General features: G+C 40.0%; 1 protein-coding gene across 2 annotated transcripts; it reads right to left on the reverse strand.

Moving 5' to 3' along the window:
• Positions 1–1,656: 1,656 nt before the first annotated feature.
• On the reverse strand, positions 1,657–21,291 carry LOC116790351 (transcription factor SOX-17-like). Of its 2 annotated transcripts, XR_004358325.1 has the most exons (5): positions 21,000–21,291; positions 19,508–20,704; positions 14,938–14,943; positions 3,450–3,458; positions 1,657–1,667 (listed from the first exon to the last, which is right to left on the reverse strand). XR_004358325.1 is itself a non-coding variant. In XM_032695223.1 (2 exons), the coding sequence occupies exons 1-2, from the start codon at positions 21,289–21,291 to the stop codon at positions 19,773–19,775; spliced, it is 1,224 nt and encodes a 407-aa protein (XP_032551114.1). In that variant the 3' UTR covers positions 19,434–19,772. The 2 variants fall into 2 exon arrangements, 1 of the variants encoding a protein (XP_032551114.1); XM_032695223.1 differs by lacking the exons at positions 1,657–1,667; positions 3,450–3,458; positions 14,938–14,943 and having other exon boundaries at positions 19,434–20,704.
• Positions 21,292–22,881: the final 1,590 nt, after the last annotated feature.

The following is a 22,881-nucleotide window of genomic DNA, read 5'->3' on the forward strand; positions in this document are numbered from 1 at the left end:
CTCTGAAGAATGCTGCACAATTTTCAGGTCACAGAATGCCAGGAAATATTCAGGACACTGAAAGAAAGTTAGTCTGTGTCATTAGTAGCAATGTAATTGAGATATCTTCAATATTATAGGGCCTGTTAACCTCTTAAAAATCCTGGATAAAATAAAATAGTGCCTGCAGCAGCACTCAATCAATAAAAAATGGCAATTATATGGTAACTTATGTGTTTACATTAGATCATGGGAACTAGTTTGATAGATTTTTTTTTATGTCATTACAAGTACAGCTGATAGTAACAAATAGTGTCAGTCCAGCGTATTCAGGTCATCAAATTAAAGCACTTTCATACTTGCTCCACCCCTACTCTCATCATTCATAGTGTGATGGCCAGCCAAAAGCCAGGCTAGCTGTATAATTTCCATCCAAAAGCATTTGCACGTGCTTATAAGCAGGATATGCTCAGCACTAGACTAACATAACTACACAGTATCTGGACATAAACTGTATTTTTAAAGGGAATTCATAGGATTGGTTCTTATCTCCTCCAACTTTACACTTCTGGAAGAAAACAACATCGTTAGAGGAGATGTGAAGGCTAGGGAAAAAGCAAATAACAGAAAGTGTAGTTTTCGCTGATGCAGAGCCATCAAGATCACATGGTAACATGGACATAAGAAATCCCAACCCATTTTAAGATAAGCAAATGAAAGTCATGCATAGGAACAAAGACAATGACTTGTGCTCTACTAATTGGAAACATTGAAAAGAATCATCAAATTAACATGGAGTCTTTGAGGATTCTGTGATTCTGGCATGTTTAAAAAGAGGAATATGAAGCAAGAGCAGCAAATAAGATCACAGTAGTTCCATTATCTCTGTGTTTGGCAGTGCTATATCTTCTTTTTAAACAAAGCATAACCTGTTTTCAAGCCTATGTATTATAAAGAACATTGATCAACTAAAATGACATCAAAAATGTGTACTGGAGTGATTCAGAGGTTTGATGGTGCAGGACTCAGAGACTCAATCTTTTCAGCTTAACAGAGAAAAGCTAAAGCAATGATTTGATCATGTTCTTTAAGTACCCAGATGGAGAACAGTGGCACTACAACATTTTTCAAGCTAGTAGAAAAGATATAACAAGATCCAGTGGCAGAAAGCTTAAGCCAAATATTCAGAAGAGAAAAGATAAATTTTAAAAGTGTCAGTACTTACCTGTTGGTTAAACCCATTTTTTCCAATATCAAAGACTCTAGGTTTATTTTGAATGTTGAATATTGAAGCAATATCTATTTTTAAATTGATGTACTAATATATTACATCACATATTAATCAACTATATGTTACTGTCATTTTCACTACCGGACACAGTTTTAAAATTATAATTATATTAACAGCATCAGATTCATCTAATTATGAATTACATAAAGCTGTCCTATTTTATTAAAATAGACAAATGGTAATAATAATGTAAAAATAAATGGATTCAGGATGCAAATGCCTGGATAAGCTGTCTGTCAAGGTACAGTTCAATTTTATCCAAAGACTACTAACAATGTCAGACAGTTAATTGTTTTTGCATAGACTTCCAAAAAAAACACCATTCTCAACTATAGCTGGTATCTGGAAAATAATACTTCCAAGCAATAAATTTTAATAATGGAAGGGAAAAAAAGTCCTTAGAATAAAATTCTTGGGAAAGCTTAGATAAAAGTTTTACAGTATGACTCAGAGAAAAAAAAATATTAGGAAGATAACGAGTAGTGTAAGCAAATAAACATCCTGATTCACACACCTCAAGCAGCTAAAACTCTCAGCATTTCATTTGCAGAAAGAAAATTAAATATCTAAAATATTTTCATATCATGTTCATTCACATATGTATGAACATGTGTGCATTGAATGAACTAAAACACTATTTATTTGTAATCATTTGCATCACTTTGCAAAATCTAAATTAAAGCCAAAACAAAAAGGTTAAAATATAAATATCGTTCCTGTCCTCAAAGATCAATTGTTTGGCCTTTTTTAAACTTCCTGTTTTGCTATATAGGAACTCTTCTTTATCACACTCGATTCACGGAACATGCTATTATTGTTTTGCTTTGCTTTACTCCCCATCAGCAAAAAGCTACTGCACCTGAACAAGACACTAAACCCCTTTTCCATGCAAGTTTTCTCACAGAACAAACTGACATCAGTAGATTGTTTGCTTTTAACCCTGACAACCCCCCCCCAGCCTATTTTTGAAACAAATTTTATTTTAGGATGTCCTGACTCTGATACTAAATTGGAAACCCTGGTGTGAATTTTATAGAACACTATTTCCTTTTATAGAGGATGTTCACAGCTAATCTGTCATCTACAGGGCAGACAGAGGCCAGAAGGCTAGGAAACTAAGACAGGTGGCCCAGCAGCAGCCTGAAACCTAAACTTTTTCAGCATTTTGTGCTAAATTAAATTGAAGGGAATCTGAATGTGTCCTCACTGTACCGTGTTTTATTAGCACTAAAAAAACCCCCAGTTCTGTAGCAGAATAGGCAAACATTGAGCAGAAAAACTTTCTTCAGAAACAGTTCTTCCACCTGGGTAAAGATGGGTAGCAAATTCCTTGTTTCCCACAGATCTTTTCACAAGAAGTTATGCCAGGAAATGAAGAATCTGGATTTGTTCAGGCTTCCCCCTTCCACCCCAGCCCTGCAAACACCCACATGTGTTTCCATGTTTACAATGTGCTTTTAAAAACCATATTTACCCAGTCAGCAGGTGATGTCAATCCCACCTCATTTTGTTATTACTAATAACGTAATTGAATGAAATTATTATTCTATGCAGTACCACTTTTTCATCATTAAAAACTACTCATTTTTTATTTTCTATCTAACTCAATGCAAATTCATGGCATGGCAGAATTGTCACCAAAGCAGCCATAAACTGGAGGTCTTTAACTCATCCCTTTCCATAGCACATCAGCAGTCTCCAGGAGGCAGGAGACACAGGGCATGTAGTACCACACTTATATCCTGACAAGACCAGGTGATTCTGAAGATAAAGCACTGTTTCTCCTTGTGCATACAAAATAGCTTGTTGATGTGGGACCTAAGTCTGAAGGAATGATCTTGAGTCAAGAACAGCAGCAGAGAGAAATGGGTGACATTAGACCACTTGTGCCACGACTGTACTTAACTCCATGAGCTAGATCATTTAGGCAGTAATCAGGAACAGGGTTTCCACTGAGGCCCACAAAGTCCAATGTAAGTATCATGCAAATTATGCAGTGGAAACCTCCTCTTGCTCCCAACAAAAAGATGTGGGGCAGCAGCAAGTCCTACTTTGGACCTAAAATGACGCATGAGGTACCCAGCTCAATACTTGCAAATCTACATCACCCATAGCCTCAAACACCAGCTCAACTGGGAGACAGGGTTTCCCCACAATGCAACAGAACAGTATGGAGCACCCAAATATGCTCCAACAGCACATTGCTCCTTCTCTTTCACATCAGCCTTCCATTGTATTGAAGGTCTTTATTTGGGCACACAATTTGACTTTGAAGGCCTCAGTTAGCAAGTCTTCAGAAAAATTCCTACTGTATACAGTGCTTTACAGTAAAGCAGAAGGCTCAGACTTGCTTAACAACTGTGCTGAATGCAAAGACAAAGATCCCGCTAAAGATACAACCCAGAGTAGTTAACTTACTGAAAAAAATCCCATTTTGAACACAATAACACTGTTTTATACTGTTATTAAAGACAGACACCAGTCTAGTATTTGGGGAAGGGGCTTGCAAAACACAGAAAGAAAATATAAATGTCTATGTTTATATGTATGTCTGCAAATGGGATGGAAGTATGCGTGTCAGTAAAAATAATTGCCACTACACAAAATAACTGTTCATCTGCATTACAGCATTTCCATTTATTATCTACAACATATAAACTATTTTACCAAAAAGGATACACACTGCAGACAAAGCACAGAAAAGCAAGATAGGATGTACATTTTGAGAAAATTCCTGGCTTTCTGTCCCTGGCAATTTTTCTGTCTTCCCAGACATGTAAGATAAACATACCTAGACTGACTTCAGCATTTTATGGTTTATAGCCCTCAGTCCCAAAATCTGCCAAAATTTGCATGTACAGAGACAAGATATCAAGAATGGACCAAAAAGAAAATGGTTTTCCCTTCTGCATTTTTCTGCACCATCCCACTTGTTAACTTCTCACAAAGTATATTTTATTTGTAGAAGGATTACTTTATTTAACTTTCCATTTTTGACCTTTGCTAGTAACACGAATTTAATTTATATATCTATTTAAAAAATGCTGCAGCATTGTGAAAATGTATCTTCTTAAGAGTTGTTCAACACTAACTTAACTTCTGATTTTAACCTGGGAGGTCTATGAATACAAGAATACTATGTCTGGCAGAGATGGAAGACAAATTTTAGAAACCTGAGAACCATGATATTTGATCCATCCATGCCAAACTAATAGGCTTTTTGATTGTCCCCCCTCCCACTGGCCCTACTCATTTTCTGCACAAACCTCCTCATCCCTTGTTTAAGGTAACAGTTCTACTAAGATCCTACATTGATTATAGATTTTCTATTTACTGTATTCAGGGCATGCTATTTTATATGTTACCTTGGAACATGTTTCTAAACCAGATAAATATATTTGTCAGCAATTGCACTCTTATTCTGGATTAGCTTGTCCTTTGTTAATTAGAATAGTCTCCTAATGCAATTTTGCCGAGTATTTTAGCTCTGGAGTTTGCAAGCCCCTAAGCTATCATCAATTTCACAAGTTTCTTAATTTACACCTGCTGAGATAGGATCAGCAGACTTGGGTTTGTTTAAATGAAAATTTCTGTTTGGATTACAGACGAAGCTGCCTACCCATGGGCATACACATTGGGATAAACAGCCACCATAGGTGGCCACTCTGCAAATGAAAAACATTACAGAAAGTTGGCTGTACAGATAAAAGAAAATAAATGAAGGTATACTACAAGACGAGCATTTGCATTTACTGTATTTCAAACAATACAACACTGACTTCGTTAAATTCAGCATCTTACTTCCATAAGCATTATAAAGGTCTTTAAAGATAAGCTGTTGTAGTGATGTGTATGTCCACGTGAGAACAGTTACACAAAAACCAAAGTTTTCAAAACTGACTGGCAATTGTTAGCCTATTTGTGCCAATTTAATGTCTTACTTTGAAGAGTCCAAGTATGTCTTTCTCATTTTTTGAGCAACACAAATCAAACAAAATCATTTCTACATATATATGCCATAAATGCAGCTTAGAGTATTTTAAAATTAATAGGAACTTTATTTTCAGGTTTCTTATTAATAAGCTTTAACCTGAAGGTTGAATCTTTGTAATAGGAAATATCAAGAAGTCTGTTATTCATGAATTATGAAAAAAAATTCAAAATGTAATTTTCAGAAAAGTTTAATGCTGGGGGTTATTTTTAATAAAACAATTAAGAAAAAAATCAGAAAATATTTTTATTTTGTAAATGAAAGAAGTGGTCAAGTATTATAAAGTCAAGTTTCCAGCTAAAGAAATCTGCATTAAGTAAAACTTACATTATAATATTAGCTTTTGTACAAATGTATTTATGATGAGAACAACTAAATTAATCCAATCTGAAATGTTTGGATTACTCTTAAGAAAATTTACTCCTAACTTACATTGCCTGAAGACTTAAATATTCCTTTGTGATTGTCTATGTCAATTCGTTGTTTCTATTGTTGGTTTTTTTCTAATATGATTCAACTACTGTGTTTGACTTAGAGATTTGCTCCCTACTGCAATGTGTTTAAGTTAAAATTGGCAACTAGGAGCATAACATGATAACCTGGCCATGTGAAAGCTTAAAATCAACAATTACAAAGCTTTCAGTTGTGAAAAAAAACAGTAAACCTTGAGGCAAGCCAATAACATTTTCTTCTATTTTCTCACCAAATAAGTCAGATCCTCTTTCCTAGTCTGAGGTGCATGTAGGTTATCAAGTGTGTGTGTGTTTTTAGGATTAACCATGTTCATGGCAATACAATTAGCTTGAAGACTTGAGAAGAGTTTACACAGTCCAAGACCAGCTTTTCCATAATTCATTTCTCATGTCACAAAATAATACACAGCCATTTCATTTCCCCTGATTGCTGCCTGAACATTCAACAACGCAGCAATAATTATGATTCATGGCTAGAGTGCATCAGACAAGGTCAGTGTCTCTGGCTCTAATAGATATTAAATTGAATGACTTACCATGTCATCTCTGTTTCTCAACCTATTCAGAAGGTATGACTATGAAAAAATTCACAGATACATGGGGGTAAAGTCAAGAAAAGCATCCACAATGAGCAGGCTTTATCAGCAGTAGAAAAGAGTTCTAGGTCTATGATATTTTTCACTGCAATTCACTTATCATTTTTCTTGAAAAAGAACTGCTACTGCAGTACTCCTACATCTGGCACTCCTGAGGCCGCACCTCGAATCCTGTGTTCAGTTTTGGGCCCCTCACAAGAAGAAAGACACTGAGGTGCTGAAGCTTGTCCAGAGAAGGGCAGTGGAGCTGGTGAAGGGTCTGGAGCACAAATCTTATGAGGAGCGGCTGAGGGAACTGAGGTGGTTTTGCCTGGATAAAAGGAGCCTCAGGGGAGACCTTATTGCTCTCTACAACTACCTGAAAGGAGGTTGTAGCCAGGTAGGGGTTGATCTCTCAGGTGACAAGTGACAAGACAAGAGGACACAGTCTCAAGTTGTGCCAGAGGAGATTTGAACTGGATATTAGGAAAAAATTCTCCACAGAAGGAGTTGTCAAGCATTGGATCAGGTTGCCCAGGTTGAGTCACCATATGTAGAGGTATTTAAAAGATGTTTAGATGTGGCACTCAGGGACATGGTTTAGTGGCGGACCTGGCAGTGCTGGGTTAATGGTTGGTCTCGATATAAAAGATCTTTTCCAGCTAAATGATTCTATGATTATAAGGACATGCCCTTCTCTGTTCAACAGCTAGCACTTTGCTATTAAGGAACTCCCTACAGGAGACTGATAATCTTAAAACAATTAGTCATGTCATATGAGTAAAAATACAAAATCCAAGACAATTTTGTTCTGACAATTTCCCATGCTGTAAGACATCAAATATAAATTCAGAGTCTGATTTTTGCTTTAGAAAAATTTCACTTTAAATTTGCAGAAACAACCATGCAGTAGATTACTAACTTTCTGACCACATATTACAGCGATTAGTGAGTTCCGGTACACTCTAAGGACAAGATGTGGCCCTGCACACATGACTCTTCATGTTAATGAAAATATTAATATGAAAATATTCCTACAAGTTATAACATGGAGTCATACAGAGTATGTATGCTGGAACTGATGAATGGCTATTCAGCAGCATGTGGTGCTCCCTGTGAAATCCTATGTGAACTATTTAATAAACTAATTTCCACAAAATCCACATCGTCTCATGAATGACACAGTACATTCTCTACCACTGCCAAGAGTAGGTGCCTGCTCCTGCACAGATGTTCTCAGGATGGGGAAGAGTATGTGAGGTTACTGATGGATGAAATGGGGAAGATGTCTAAGGGGGCTGAGTACCTGTGATTAATTTACAGGAGGAAGTAAAAAGAGAGGTGCTGCAGTCATTTACTGTACAGCTAGGTGAGAGGAATGCCCTGAGGAGCCAACAGATAGGAACTCTCCCTGTGGTATCTAGTTGTTGCACCTAGTTCCATTCTTTTCCTGCAGTCTGTTCCATCATTCCCTAAAAGCTGAGATCCAACTCAAGAAGCAAGGGAACAGCCCTACTGTCATAGCGTATCCTGTTAACACATTTTGAGAATATGCAATTTTGTCGACAAAGAAAAATACCAAAATGCATGTCATGACAATCTCTGAAATATTATTTGATCACATTTACCATACCTTATATTGTGAAAGCAACTGCTTACATCTAGAACAATTCCATTTACATTGAAAACACTAATGGTATTTTATTTATGTTAGGGGGAAAATAAGTTGAGATAAATAATTTTGTCTTATGACCAAAGAGAACAGCTGATCACCATCCTTTCATTTGTGAGCAGAAATTGAGCCATCACTCTCTACTCACATATCATGTTTTCAAATCTCTGTCCCCACCCTTAGCTTATCTCTTTCTTCCAAGTGTGATGTACAAACATAGATGCAGTACTCATCTGAGATCTCATAGCTACTTCTTATAGTGAAACAATTAACTCTTGGATGTGACACATGTTCTTCTTCATGCTTGCCAAGATGACTTTTGCTTTTTTGCACAGCTGCTTTGTTGACTCAGATCATTAGGAATGTGATGAAAAAAGAAAGAGATTAAGGTAATGTATTTTATTTTACACCGCAGGGGACTGGGAATGTAACTGCAGTCAGTTGTTATGTCTCAGCTGAGCTGCAGTAATTCCCCACTGAGGAACAGCAACTATTCAAGCTGTTCTGACTTTATCATTCATAACCAAAGTTTTCTGTTGGATAAGTGGCTTGGTTCACATGCCACTGTTGCCTTAAGATTCTCTCCCTTCTCTTTTTTAACAGCATGCATAAAGTCAGTTATTCTTTTATTTATATTTGTGCTTTCCTTAATTGAATTTCTTCTTGTTGATATCAGGCTATTTCTCCAAATTACCAGGACAATTTTAGCTTCTAATTTTATCATTTATAATGTTTGCAGCCCTACCCAGGTTAACAAAATCGAAAATTTTTATAAGTAGAGTCTATGTATCTGACCCATTATTAAAAGTAAAAAGTAAAGAAATGGATCTGTATAAGGATGCCATCTGAAAGAACTTTTCCGTTTATAGGTGAAGACACTGATAACTATTCTTAATTGTGATTTAACCTGGACCACATCTCCTCAATTTGAGAAAAAGTAACATATAACAACATTACAAGTTTTACTATTGTCAAGCTATATATAGTTTCCTGCTAAAACAGGAAATCATGCTGAATTGACAAAATTTGTTCCTGAAAAATCTGTTTGTTTTCTTTTAGTTTCTCTATCCTCTCACTGCTTGTAATGATAATCGTTTGGTTTAATATCTTTCTGATTATCAACATTAGGTCAAATGATTTGCAACCTTACAGGTCAGGCTTTCCTTTGAGAAAACCACTAGGTTTGTCCTTTTTTGTTCCTGGGTTGTGAAACAAAATGCCATGTTTATTCTCACTGAGTTACCTCAGATTTTAGATTTTTCCATCATTGGTTTCCACCAGTTCCAAAACCATTATTTTTAGAAAATTGGAGATTGTATAACAACCACTTTTGAAAATTTTAACTAAACCTAGCAATAAAAAACTACTGATTTAAAGGCCTAATGCAGATATATCTAATTGTCTAATTACCTTCCCTCTTGGATCATTTCTCTTCTCAGTTCTTGACTACTGTTATTTTTTTCCATTACTTGTCTTTCCTCAGTGCTTTGTATTTAAGATGCTATAATAACAGTGCAATGTTTCAGAGGATGGTCTCCTTGCTCCTGCTGTAAGAGGAGGGAAAACTTGTTTGACAAAGGAGCTTTCCAGGCTGAGATACTCATGGTTAAAACTGACACTGTTTGCCTTCCTGTTATCAAGGATAACAGGGGCAAACTTTGGAAATCAGTTAGTTTCTCTTGCTTTAAAGTAAGTCATGAGAACTCATGGAGGTTACAGATACTGGAAAATATCTGTAATTCCTGGATATTACTCTAGTTCTAATTTAGGAAGCATGAAAAGTCTAGTTTAGATGGTTTGTTTATACAAGACATCACAACACTTATTGTTATTCATCACTTGGCATAAAAGGAAGCTTGGAGTGTTTCCAGGAAATCTACAAACTGGGGTAATTTCACATAACACTTGAGACAAATGAAGAGGTAACATGAGAAATTGAGCTTTATCTAGCTCAGACACTGACATTCACTCCCAGGTTTTAACCAAGGAACACTTCAGATCTATGACAAATTTAGCTCCAGAAGGAGCTACATATGTTGCATGACCAATTGCATACTCCGGCCAACATGGTGCTCCACAAGGATGAAGGTCTTCAACAGGTCCTATGTGATATCTGCCAGCCTTCTGTTATCATCTTGAATACCTCTAGGACATCTCAAATGGTGTCAGACCCTCAAGTTTAGAGATGTATAACATTATTTGGAAGGTATTTGGGTCACAGAATCCATCAATTAAAATATATTGTAAACCTTGAGAGAATATTTCTCAGGCTGCAGATGAGAACATAGCACACCAGAATGATTACAAACTTCCAAAAGACAGGTATATGCTATGGCCTTATTGGTAATGTCAATTCAAAGCTAAAGGCAATCTTACTGCCACCTAGCTATTTTAAAAATATTTAAAATATTTAAAAATTCTGCTCCTGTTTTGAGATGCAGTTATAATCTTTACAGAAGATTCTCTAAACTACAAATAAAAATCAACAGAAAGTCTGAAAAAGCATCTGAAAAGACTAGTGCATAACACAACACATATTCGCTTATAAAGGCCATTTGTTAAACTTCTCTCTATGAAACAGGAATACAATTTTATGTGTGATAGGAGATCATAAGAAAAGTCTGTTGGCTTTTCTTTCAGATCTTTAACATCAGTAAAATTCAAAAACATTCACATTGACAGAAAAAAACCTGGAATGCTAAAAATGTTATCTAATAACATCGAATTTCATTTATTATGAAATATATATATTATTCTTACAGATCATCCACATCATGCTTCAGACTTTAACCCAAAAAGCAGTGTTCGTAATGGCAGCACCACAGTTACAGTGATGAGCACTAAACTTGTTTAAAAGCAAAATGAACGCATTTGTCACTACCAAGTGCAGCTGGCAACATGTTCTGAAGGTATTGAATGGCAAAGTGAGTAATACAGGAAACACAGCAATGAAGAAAACAAATCTTTCCCTAAGGAAGAGGAGACTGCTTGGTTTCCAGGTTGCAGAGGTGGGAAACAGTGTAGATTACACTGAAGAAGGAATCCTGTGAATTTCTACTATTTCATTTCAGGGAAAATTCTAATCTTATGTGAACTTCCAGCCACACTTGCCATTGGCTGATCACAACCAAAGGAGACTAGAAGCGGCCAATAGTTCTCATATGTAAAATAAATTCTTAGCAGTGTAAAGTCAAAAGCTATGTTATTAGCATAAATTCAAAATAAAATATAATAAACAAATGGATTCTGGATAATGAGGGGAAGTTAACTGTCCTGTTGAAGTTTAGGATTTGGGTAGTTATTTCTGCAATACACCAGTCATGTGTGCACAGCAAATCATATGAAGGCCATTTGGGAACAATAAAATGAAAAATCTTGTCCAAGTGAACAATCTTGTGTGTTGTAGCCAGGGACTGTTACACAAATAGAGGAAATAGCACAATTATGTCAAGGTTGTCAGGCAACAGAACAAGCCTGAACATGCTAAGTTCTGTTACTGCTGCAGGCAGCTTCTCTACAGCAGTAAGTCCATATTGACTGAACTATTCACAGATCATATATTTTGACAACAATAAATAGTCATTCTGAATTACTTTTGGTATTCCAAGTCAATCTATATACCTCACCCTGACTGGCAGAAGCATTTTAAGGTTGTTAGCAATGAAAGAATATTCATGTCCAGTTTAGCCCTAAATAAAGTTTCAGGCATCTGTTACATCTGATTTTTCAAATTCTGCTAAAACTTGAGAATTACCTAAAAGTACTCTCTGCTTCTAAACATAGATTACATACAACCCATCACAATTTTTTTTCAAAGAAATCTAATCATAAATCATAATCATAAAATCTAATCTAAATCAATCTTCATTTATAGAAATTCAGAGTATGCTACTACAAATTGTTGTAGAGTGTTATTTATACTTTCTTGGCCATCTAGTGGTCATGTTCCCTGGCAAGACTTCCCCTGAAGGTAGGCAGCATGGCTGTTCACATCAACCTAACTACATTCTCAGCATGAAGCTTGCCGAGGGAAAGCAGTCATTCAGACTGCATTGTGCATATTTGATTTTTTTATTGTTATGAAAAAATATAATAGATGAGTTGTGAATTCTGCTCCACACATTTAAGATGAGCGAAGCATGAAGTCAAATTTGTGACAGTAGTTTTCACTCCAGAAAAGTTATAAGGTGCTGCCGTCTCTAGCTACACTGGTACTATCACCAGAGGTAAGTGTTGCATAGACCCAAATCCTCAACAGCACTTAGCTGCTCCTCTGGCAATTTAGTAACCAATAGGCTGAAATCTACCCCTCAGACCACTTGAAGTGTTAGGCATTTGCATGTCCACCATGAGCCACAAAAAGCTCCTAGTACTGATACAAACCCGAGGCAGTCAAGTTACTCCAGTTACAGCCCCGTGAACACTACTGTCAGAGCAAAATTGGAATAAATCCAAAAAATAGTAATTTAACTTGGATCAGTGTTACTGGGTATGTCACCATGAAAAAAGATGAAGTAGTAACCTCAGATTTGTCACTCAGGGTCAAGACAGGACACAGGATTGTCAAACCAAGTGTTTTCATTTCTTAGAAGTGGTGCTCTGAGTTTGATATCCTTGAAGCAAATTTTATTTAGATCTTTTACTTGCCATCTTGTCAAGGTTCTCAAGTTTCTAAAGAAAGTGTTTCACTAAGTAACAGGCTGTTTTGGAAAATTGTCTGACCTGGCATTAAATACAACTGAATTTTTTTGTAAATTTTGAAATACAAAGCCTAGTTTTCTGCCTCTTCCAACCAGAACAAACTGTAAATGACTACAGAAGAGATTATACTGAACAGACAACAAGTGATTACCTAAGCTTACTTACCTAGCCAACCCACTCAGTACAACAAACCCATCTTGATTGAGGTAGCTCTCCCCCACAGTAGTGATTCAGAGTACAGGTGATGCTACACTCGCTGGGAAGTTAGCACCTAAAGCATGCTTTAGGTGCTGTAATTGGAAATCGGACTCTTCTCATGGATGAAACATCCCCTGTCTCTCTGAGACTCCTTGCAGGATGCTAAGAAATGGTTGAAGGAGATGATCTTTTTCAGGCATTTAAATTTACAGCAGCAAAATAACAGCCTTGTTATTTTTCACATTTCCTCGGGGGATTTCCAGACTATATAAGAGCACGTACAAAACAGCGGGTTATTCCCAGAGACATTACTTTGATTTCTTCAGGAATAGCAAAATAGATCTTCTTTTTTTGCCTCAGGTTTGTACAGGGTCTTCTCATTCTGCTCTTTAATAATATTTGTAGTGAAATAACTTCGATAATTCTGTCTGAGAACAGAAGCAACAGCATTTGTATCTTGACAAATTCTAGCAAGTTTTCCATGCATAAACCTCTCTACAGATTTAACCTGTAATTCCAAATCATTGGTAAATTAAGCCCATTCTTTTTAGAGCAAGCCCAGGATGTTGTGACTCAAGGTTCTTATGTCAGTAGTAGTGAGTATTTTTTCAATATTACACTTTCAATCATCACACCCAATTCAAACATGCGAAAAATTCATACACATTGCATTCTTCTGATGACAAATCTGCTTCACCTTGCTCATGGAAATGACTCACTGTCTTCACTGTTGATTTTGCACAAGCAAAATTATCATACATCAATATATAGAAAGAATATGCATGTAATCAAGAAAATGCATGTAGTCTAGCTCACAATAACTTGTAGAAGTGATACTTTTCATTAAATTAATAAAAGCATAAAACAAAAATCAAGACTACATAATCTGACTCTTCCTTAGCTGTTCTCCAGTAATACTAATCTGTGGATTTGAAACCAGGATTTGTATTGTATCAAACAATTCAGGTCCATGAATTCACAAACAGTGGTTCACCTTTCCAGTTAATTTGAACACAACCTTTAGCCACAAAAACATACTCTAATACTCTTTATCTTTCTTCAGCAGAGGACAAATTTTTGTTTTAAACAGGATGTGTGCAGGATAAATTTTGTTTCTAAATGGCAATAACAAGAAGCTTTAAAGTAAATTAGACACCATAAAGTAATTCCACAATGCCTTGGATAGAACCCAAGACTTGCTGGTACCTAAATATATTCTCTATGGGTAAATGGAGCAGCCACCCTCAATGTGAACAATAACAATATTCCCCTGGTAACTCATTTCATGGAGTATTCCATAGAGTTTTCTGTCTGATAAAGAAAAGGAGGAAAAATTATTTTCTCTGAACTGCTCTTTATCAAAATCCAGAAGATGTTGGAATCCTACTTTAAACAACTACATGGCAAAAATTTATATTGATGGAGAACTTTGTTTCTAAAGCCTTACTTCAGCATTTTTCAGTGTCAGATACCTGGGATTACTTTGTATCACAATACAGCTATGATATAAAGATGAATTATTTAGTAACAAGAGGACATAGCCATAAAAAAAGAGCCTCAGCAACTCAAACATTTGTATTTTGCTTGTTACTGTCCCACTATAGGTGAAAAGCATCCCTAAAACAAGCTTTCTGAAAGCATGAAAACAGCTGGAAACAAATTTGTAATTTGTTTAATTGTGAAATTCCTGGAAACTGCATTACATTTCAGATATTTACTGGTATCTCAAATGGCATTTCTCCATATGCTTTAGAAATGTTCTGTATTTTTCCTCAAGCTCTTAATTCTGAGATTCTTTTTCTGAAGGACTCATGACATCACTATTAGTGTTTCAGTTTTATCTGTGATAGGTGACATATGTCATGACCTTTGGGTGTTTCAGTTTCTTTACCTCAAAAGTTCAAAACTTATGTTATTAATATTCTAAGAGCTGTGACAATTCCAATTCGTAGAGATACATACAAGTTACATTCATGATTTAATTAAATCTAAGACAGACACCTTAGAACCCCATTTAATCTCAAAAAAGTACAAAATATAAAAGAGTATTCTATAACGTATTACTGGGACAGTAAGACACACAGTGAGAAATCCCCAGTCTCCACAGGACCATGTGCCCACTTAATTAAATACATTTTTAAATCATTGGGGTAAGATGAAGTGCTTATTCATAATTTACTTGATAAAAAGTATAAACTGGACATTACTTAGGACTACACTGCCACAGTTGAATTGTTTCTGCTCCACTAGCTATCTTAGCCTCTTGCATTTCACACTGCAATCTGTAACCAGAATTTAAAATTAATTTATATTAGTGTAGTAATCACTGCATACACAGCCATAAAGATATTGGTTGCTATAATACTTAATATAATCCTCTTGTTTGTAAATCCCTATTCATTTAAGAAAGACTTTCAATGAGAAAATCAATAGCTTTAATAATACCTGCAGAGGGAATATAATTGCTGCCACTATATTAACATGGAAACTAATCAAAGCAATGCAGTCTCTGCAGAACAGCTCTAAGGAATTGAAAAAATAAGTAATGAAATCTAATAAAGTTATTTTATATGTATGATCAAAATATTTAAGAAAGTTCCCACCCTGATTGCCAGCTTATCAGACTGGTGGCCTTGCCTGTATGATGACCCTTGATTTATTATGACAGAAGAAAACACAGTCCCTTTAAAGGCCCAGAAACACGCTCAGATAATCTGAGTGGTTAGGATAAACAAGACACACCAGAGATTGACATGTACACCACTTAATCAGCCCATAAAATCCTCATGGAGTAGCTCAAGGAAAACAATGAATCAGAGTGAGGAACACCTCAGTCTGCACCACCCACACTTCGACACCAGTGTAGAAGCAGGCACTGCACAGGCAAGTCCCAGCCACCCAAGGAGCCAGGAAGCCACACAAACCAGCTTGGTACCCAGTGGACATAATGGAAGTTGTTAACCACCTTTCACTTAACTCAGAAAATGATCAATGTGGCCTTTGAATATGGGATAAATTAGAATATCCCTGTATAGGATTGTTTTAAAAATATTTGGTTTAACCTTTAATCAATACATCAGTCCAATGATGTTCCCATTCCTAATTTAGTGCCCAAATACATTTGAGTATTATACTCAGATGATTTTGAACGTGGTCCGGGTGCCTGCAACTTGCAACTAAAGGTATCTCAGATTTTCCATTTCAAGAACATGAAGTCAGCTTTCTATAGCTTTAGACCACCAGTTTTTCATCCCACATAACTGGCTTTAGCAGAGTACAGAAGTGTCAGCTAAAACTCTTCAGGTATTTCTGAAAATAAGGGTAGGGAAAATATGTTCTTTCAATTATATGAAATCAATCTTAGGACCTTTTTGCAGTAATACTAAGATTTAGGCTGGGATAGGCATTCCCTCAGTGTCAGAGGTATGATTACCATTGTCCCCCATGAAAAGCTGCCCAGGTTTATGGCTGAAACTCTAAAATAGAAGTTATAAACTCAAAAAAACCATGAGCAGCACTGGATCATGACACATGAAGTGGGAAGTCAGGAGAAACAGCTCAAAGATGGAGCTACCTCATGGGCTAACAGCAGGAACCGACAGCGGGAAGAGAGAAAAAAATAAAATTAAAGATGAAGGGTTGCAAGGAGTAGAAAAGAGGGCAGAATTGGGAAAGAGGGCAGAGGAAACAGAATCAGGAGATACTGAAGAGCAGAGGTAAGGATAAAGAGAGTGGGCAACTTCAAACAGGAAACAAATAGGCATTAAAAAAAATGTCAAGCCATGAAGGAAAGTGACAGAATAGAGATAAATTTCAGACAAAGGAAAGAGAATAGACAAACCAGGTGGGAGTGGTTAGCATGTTACAGCAAAGGGAAAAGGTTTATGTGAGCAACAAAAGGAGCATAAACTAGGCAGAGTACAGTAGAAGTACACTATAACAAAAGAGAAGATACAGAAAATACAGAGGCAAAGTAACAGCTGTTATTTTCAAAGTGGGAACTGAACCAATTAGAGTCCCAGCATCATTTTGCTGTCCTGCACTATTACCTCAAAAATCGACTGTCAATGTTTGTTTCTTCCTCTTGTGGCAGGTTGAAATATAGGTTCACATAGCAGAGGAGAATAGAGGCCGTTATTTGATGAGGTTTCCTCAGTTGCTGTTTCATTTCATGCAGCTGATGGACAAAGTTCTAGGTAGAAATTAGTATTAGAAGGTGAACAGCAAGAGTAGAAGCAACCAGAGATCAAATGAGGCAGGAAAAGAGTCACCGCAAGGTTAAGGCAATTTAATGATATTTTGAAGAGCTGTATCCTGTAAAAACTAAGATTCTGTGCTGTATCCTGTAAAAACTAAGATTCTGTGCAGTAACATTTTTCCTTTGGATTGCATTGCACCAGTCTCTTTCATTTCACTGAGCAATCAGTTTGGGATGATATGCAGAAGCATTGAGCTCTCATAACCACAACTTGAAGGCAAGCGAAATTCGACTTGGGAAGGTGCTGTAAGTGCTATAATTAGGGAGCATTTTGGTTTCAATCTTCATGTATGATTTCTGTGCAACATATGGACTAACTGCACTGGAGTTCCATAGAAAAATGTGTATATAATTTACAATTAATACTGATATAATAATATTATTCATTATAGATTAATTAGAGTTGCACTGGTAACCTTAATTCTGGAATTTGTTTAACCATATCTTGGGATTTCCTAAAGTAAGCTTACTTCCCTTCCTTACTTTTCTTTTAGTGGAGGATTTTTTTTTTTAATTTTATAACTCAGCTACATACTAGGCTATACTACTGTATTACAGGGGAGGGAAAAAAAAGGAGTTTTAGGACATGTAGTGAATCAATGTAAGAAAAAAACCAATACAAATAAAATTAATATTATTTCAATATACCGAAACACCTAATCAGTGTTAAGTACCTAGTTTGTTATTATTCTGAGGGATTTTTTATAACATTTCTGCCATTTCATGAGCAAGAGCCCCTTGTGGCCAGTTTTAGCTGTCCATAACTGAAAGAGTATGATTACTGCAATGGTCCTCCCCCAGGTTGGTCACCTAGGAGCCACAACTGGAACAATCCAATACGAACAACTACAGGGTTTTCAGTGTTGTGAAATTTCTACTAGCCTGTAACTATAACAGGCTCAATATTTCTTTCCATATTAAAGTGCCTCTTGTTTTTAAAACACTAACATACATGCAGTCTTATTTCCCACCTTGCACCCAATCCCCTAATATCAGAAAACTGACACTGGCCTTCAAACTTTTCCCACTGTCAAGTTGCAGGGAAAGAAGATGTTACAACACTGAAGCAAAGACTTCAAGTGGGGTTTTTTTCAATATTACACTTATATGCTGCAAAAAAGTGTCACTGATGGCAGTGGACATTATCAGGGTTTCTTGTGACCTCAATAAAATTACATTTTCTCAATTAATAAACAATTATCTGATCAAGTATGTTTTTACTAGATTTGTCTGGAAATACAGTTCGTTGTGTGTACCTAATGTGCTTAGAAAATGGTCACTGTCATATAATTTTTATAAAACCAAGCATGAGTTGTGCAAATGGAATGACTGCAAGATTTCTCCACCCACAGTTTAGTAATCTAATAGTCTAATACAAGATAAAGTACACTTAACTAAAAAAAAAGTTACTGATATTACTTTTTAACTGTTACTTGCAAATTAACTTACAGTAATAGTAGAGAATTTGATATTTTAACTCCAGTCAGCATCTTCCAAATCGAAGAGACATCAGAGGTGTTGATAGCTTCATGCTTACCTGATAGCGTCACGATAAGAACAAGATGTAGTTGCACTCTTACACCAGCAGAAAAGTCACAGCAGAGCAGTACAGCTGAACATGCTAAAACCTCCTGCTTTTAGTGGCCAATTGATACTGGCAGTTGAGTGAGAGTAACTGAGGTGACCGTTTGGACTGCAGATTTTTCTCCTCACTAGTATAAACCTGAGCCTGAACCCCACAACACTAAATGGTATGAAGAGACTTGAAAGTAAGTGGTAGAAAATATTATAACTTATAAATACAGTTCCAATTCTACTCGTGAATCATTTGGTTCTAACAGAAATCACTAGGTACAGGAAAAACACCTTCACATCTACAACTATCCAAATCCAGTGGATTTCCAGGTACCCTTTAAAATTAGTATCTCAACCATACCTAGCTTATTTTGTTGTAAAGACTGAAGTTTTTCCCCAATGCACGAACGAAAGTTCAGTTGGCAGGCACTAAGGAACCAGAGGGGAAAAAAAAAAAATCAACTAGAAAAATCACAGAAGTACAGTCACATGTTCTGTACTCCAAGAAACAAAGAGCAGCACAGAGCTAGCCATTCAGCTATGTAAGGTGAATACAGCCACAGCCGGGAAAAAACCTCGTTTGTCCTGGAGACCCTTTTTAGAGCCATTGTCATGGTGAATGAGCCAAATCCTATCTGCATTTGCTACACACCGCCTTCGGGCATGACAGATTTAGGTTTAGATTAGTCCCACTCAAGGGTCACATGGCCAAGAAGAATGACAGAAACAGCTGCGCGTTCATTTATTTTTCTGAAATACAAAAAAAAGATATAGTTAAGAAAACTACTAAAAACGTCTTCTGGGCAAACGAGTAACAGAGCTGATAACACACGAATAACGAATCTTAGGCATAGGCAACAGAGAAAAAAGAAGATGTAAACATTCTGTCACACCAGTCGAAAAACAGTCCGAAATATGCTATTAACCTGCAGGATAGTAGTATATTACCGCCCGGACAGACTTAGCAAAATTGTCCCGAGACAAATGAAATAAATTACATAAATAGGAGAGGGGGCCGAGCACCTCTCTGCCAGTCCGTGCCGTGCCCCAGCCAGTCCCTCACACGTCGGGGTAGCCACAATAGTAGACGGCGCTGCTGGCGTCTGAGACGGCCGAGGAGATGGGACCCGCGCCGTCGGGCGCCGCCAGCCCGGCTGCGTCGTGGCCGGCGAAGGGCAGCCCCAGCTCGGGCTTGCAGGCAAAGCGCAGGTACTGCTCGAACTCCGTGCGGTCCACCTCGCCCAGCAGCTCCTCGGGCGGCAGCTGCTCCAGCTGCTCCCGGCACGGCGCGGCCTCGGGCGGCGGGGACGGCTGCCCCGCGGGCCCCGGCGGCAGCGGCGGCGGCGGGCCGCGCCCCGGGCCGGGCGGCTGACACGCCTGCCCGTAGTACGCGTGCAGCGGCGCCGGGCAGCCCAGCAGCCCCTGCAGCGACCCGCCCGGCCCCAGCGCCTCGCCGGCTGCCAGGTGCCGCCGCAGCGACGCGCCCGACGGGCTCTCGCCCGCCGCCGAGTACTCGGCGGCCACCGGGGGCGGGCCGTAGCCATAGGGCACCAGCGCGCACTCCTCCTGCAGCCCTGCCGCGAAGAAAGGCGCCTCGCTCTCCGCCGCGTCCAGCGGCGACGGGTCCGGCGTCGGCAGGCTGTAGCCGTCGAACGCGGCGCCCAGCGGCGGACAGTCCCGGTAGTGGCCCGCGCCCGCCGCCCCGTAGCCCTGCTCGGCGTAGGGCAGTCCCAGCCCCTCCACGCACATCCCGCCGCCGACGCTGCCGCCGACGCCCTCGCTGCCCAGCCCGGGCCCCGCCGCCGCCGCCGCCTCCGCCAGGCCGTGCTGCAGGAAGCCGCTCTCCACCCGCTTCAGGCGCTTCACCTGCTTCCGCCGCCGCGGCCGGTACTTGTAGTTGGGGTGGTCCTGCATGTGCTGCACCCGCAGCCGCTCCGCCTCCTCCACGAACGGCCGCTTCTCCGACAGCGACAGCGCCTTCCACGATTTACCTGCACCCACCGACACCGTCAGACCAGCCGCCCACCGGGGCGCCCCCGCGCCCGGCCCCGACACCTCCGCCGCCGCCCCCGCCCACAGCCGGGATCTCGAACTCCTCCCAGGTGCCCGCTCCTCGCCCTCGGACCCGCCACTTCGGCATCTCCCCCGCACCGGGACCCCCGGCCCGACAGCGCACGGGTCGCCCCGCTCCCTGCCCGCAGCCCGGGCCCCGAGGTCCTCCCGGGCTCCTCTCTCGCGCGGATCCACCCGACGGGGCCGCGCTCCCGCCCGCCCGCCCGCGCTCACCCAGCATCTTGCTGAGCTCGGCGTTGTGCAGGTCCGGGTTCTGCTGCGCCAGCCGCTTGCGCTCGTCCTTCGCCCACACCATGAAGGCGTTCATGGGGCGCCGGATCCGCGCCTCGCTCTTGCTCCGGCCGCCCGTCGCCCCCGACGGCGCCGCCTCGCCCTTCGCTTTCGCCTCGCCCAGCGGACTCAGCGACTCTGCCCACGGGCACATGGCCGGCATCATGATGGGCAGCGAGCACCGCCCCTGTGCCTGGTCGTCGCTGCTGGCGTAGCCCGCATCGGGGCTGCTCATCGCGGGACGGCCCGAGACGCGTCGTCAGTCGCCGCCGCCGCCGCCAAGGCCGAGAGCTCCGGCGGGGCCGCAGGACGGACTCGGCACTCGGACCCCTTTCGCTGCTGTCGGGACGGGCGCCCGGCCCGGCCCTATTTGAGCTGCGGTGCGGCCAATGGGGCCGCGGGGGCGGGCGCGCAGCCGGACGGCGGCGGTGGCTCCCGCTGCGCTGCGGGGCGGCTCCTGGGGCTCCTTCTGGCTCGGTGGGGCCCGGCACCTGGGCAGGTGGGAGCTGCCCCGTGGGAACCGCGCGGAGATGCTTGCTTGCATGCGTGCTCCCGGTTTGGCGGTGCAGCACCTCGTACAGGGAGAAGCTTCTTCCCATATGGCTGCCACTGTCGCTGCCTCCGTTCTTTGTGCTTTGCCTCCTTGGCAAGTTGATTTCATTAAATCATGACGTGTTCAAAATTCTGCCGACTCTCAGTTCATCGGAATATATAGAAAGGCTGTGAAGACAGTGCTGTTTGTTTTCCCTAAATAAGGGTGTCGGAGAGTTTTTAAAAATAATTTTTATTACTGTCCTACTGCTATCATTGTGAGAGTGGTCCTGATAAATGGGACATTCTCATCAACTGTAATAATTCTTCCAATTTCAGCTAAGACTCGATTGTATTTTTATAGTGCCGTCAACCCTATTTCTCTGTACGTACTTTGGAAGATATGTTATATGGCATGAAATAGTGCCGTATTTCATGCAGGATGAATGCAAAGTTTGCCCGTAAACGAGCAGTCGTGCGACCTGCAACCTTGGCATGACCTGGGATGTGTTTTTTGGAGCACTTTCTTGTGCAGCGTAATTGTACAAGCTGAAAGTATCCATGCCTTGATACATAAAATTACATCTTATTTGAATAGAAAGGGTGTGAAAAAAAAAAAGACAAAACCCCAAAAAAACACTAATAAATCGTGCCCTCATTAATTAAGTTTGCCGGTCATTAACACCCTTTATTTTGCCTTCTATAAGGCGCGCTTTTCCGTGCCAGCCTATCTCCGTCAGGTGTGGGGGGGGGGGCGGGCCGGGCTGGGCTCCCTCCAGGCACTATGGTAACCCTCAAGCGGGAGCAGGGGCAGGACAACCCTCGGGGAACCCGCCTCCTCTCTCCAGCTACTCATATAGGAATTATTTAAGTCATCTTACAGTTTCTTTCCCGGTACCTCTGTATTTGTGTTTTGCTTGAAGTCGAGACTATATAATCCTGTGTTAGTTCTTAACAAGGAGCAGCACTAAGGCAAGTTATTAATCCTTCATCTTCTACGTAGGTATGTAACCTGGAAAAGTGAATGTAAATGCCTGCAGGCTAGGAAAAGTTCGGGGGACAGAATACATACTCGGGAAACAATGATAACAATGTCAGCCTAAATTTGAAATAATTCCCTTCAGACAGAAATTAGCTAAATATTGTAGGCTCAACACTGCAGGAAGTAATAGACTAGCTTGGATTGGAAGGGACCTTAAAGATCATCTAGTTCCAACCCCCCTGCCTTATGCAGGGACACCTTGCACTAGACCAGGTTGCTCAAAGTCCCATCCAACCTGGCCTCGAACACTTC

Source organism: Chiroxiphia lanceolata, chromosome 1 (genome assembly GCF_009829145.1).
Source record: "Chiroxiphia lanceolata isolate bChiLan1 chromosome 1, bChiLan1.pri, whole genome shotgun sequence".
In the NCBI taxonomy this organism is placed as follows: domain Eukaryota; kingdom Metazoa; phylum Chordata; class Aves; order Passeriformes; family Pipridae; genus Chiroxiphia; species Chiroxiphia lanceolata.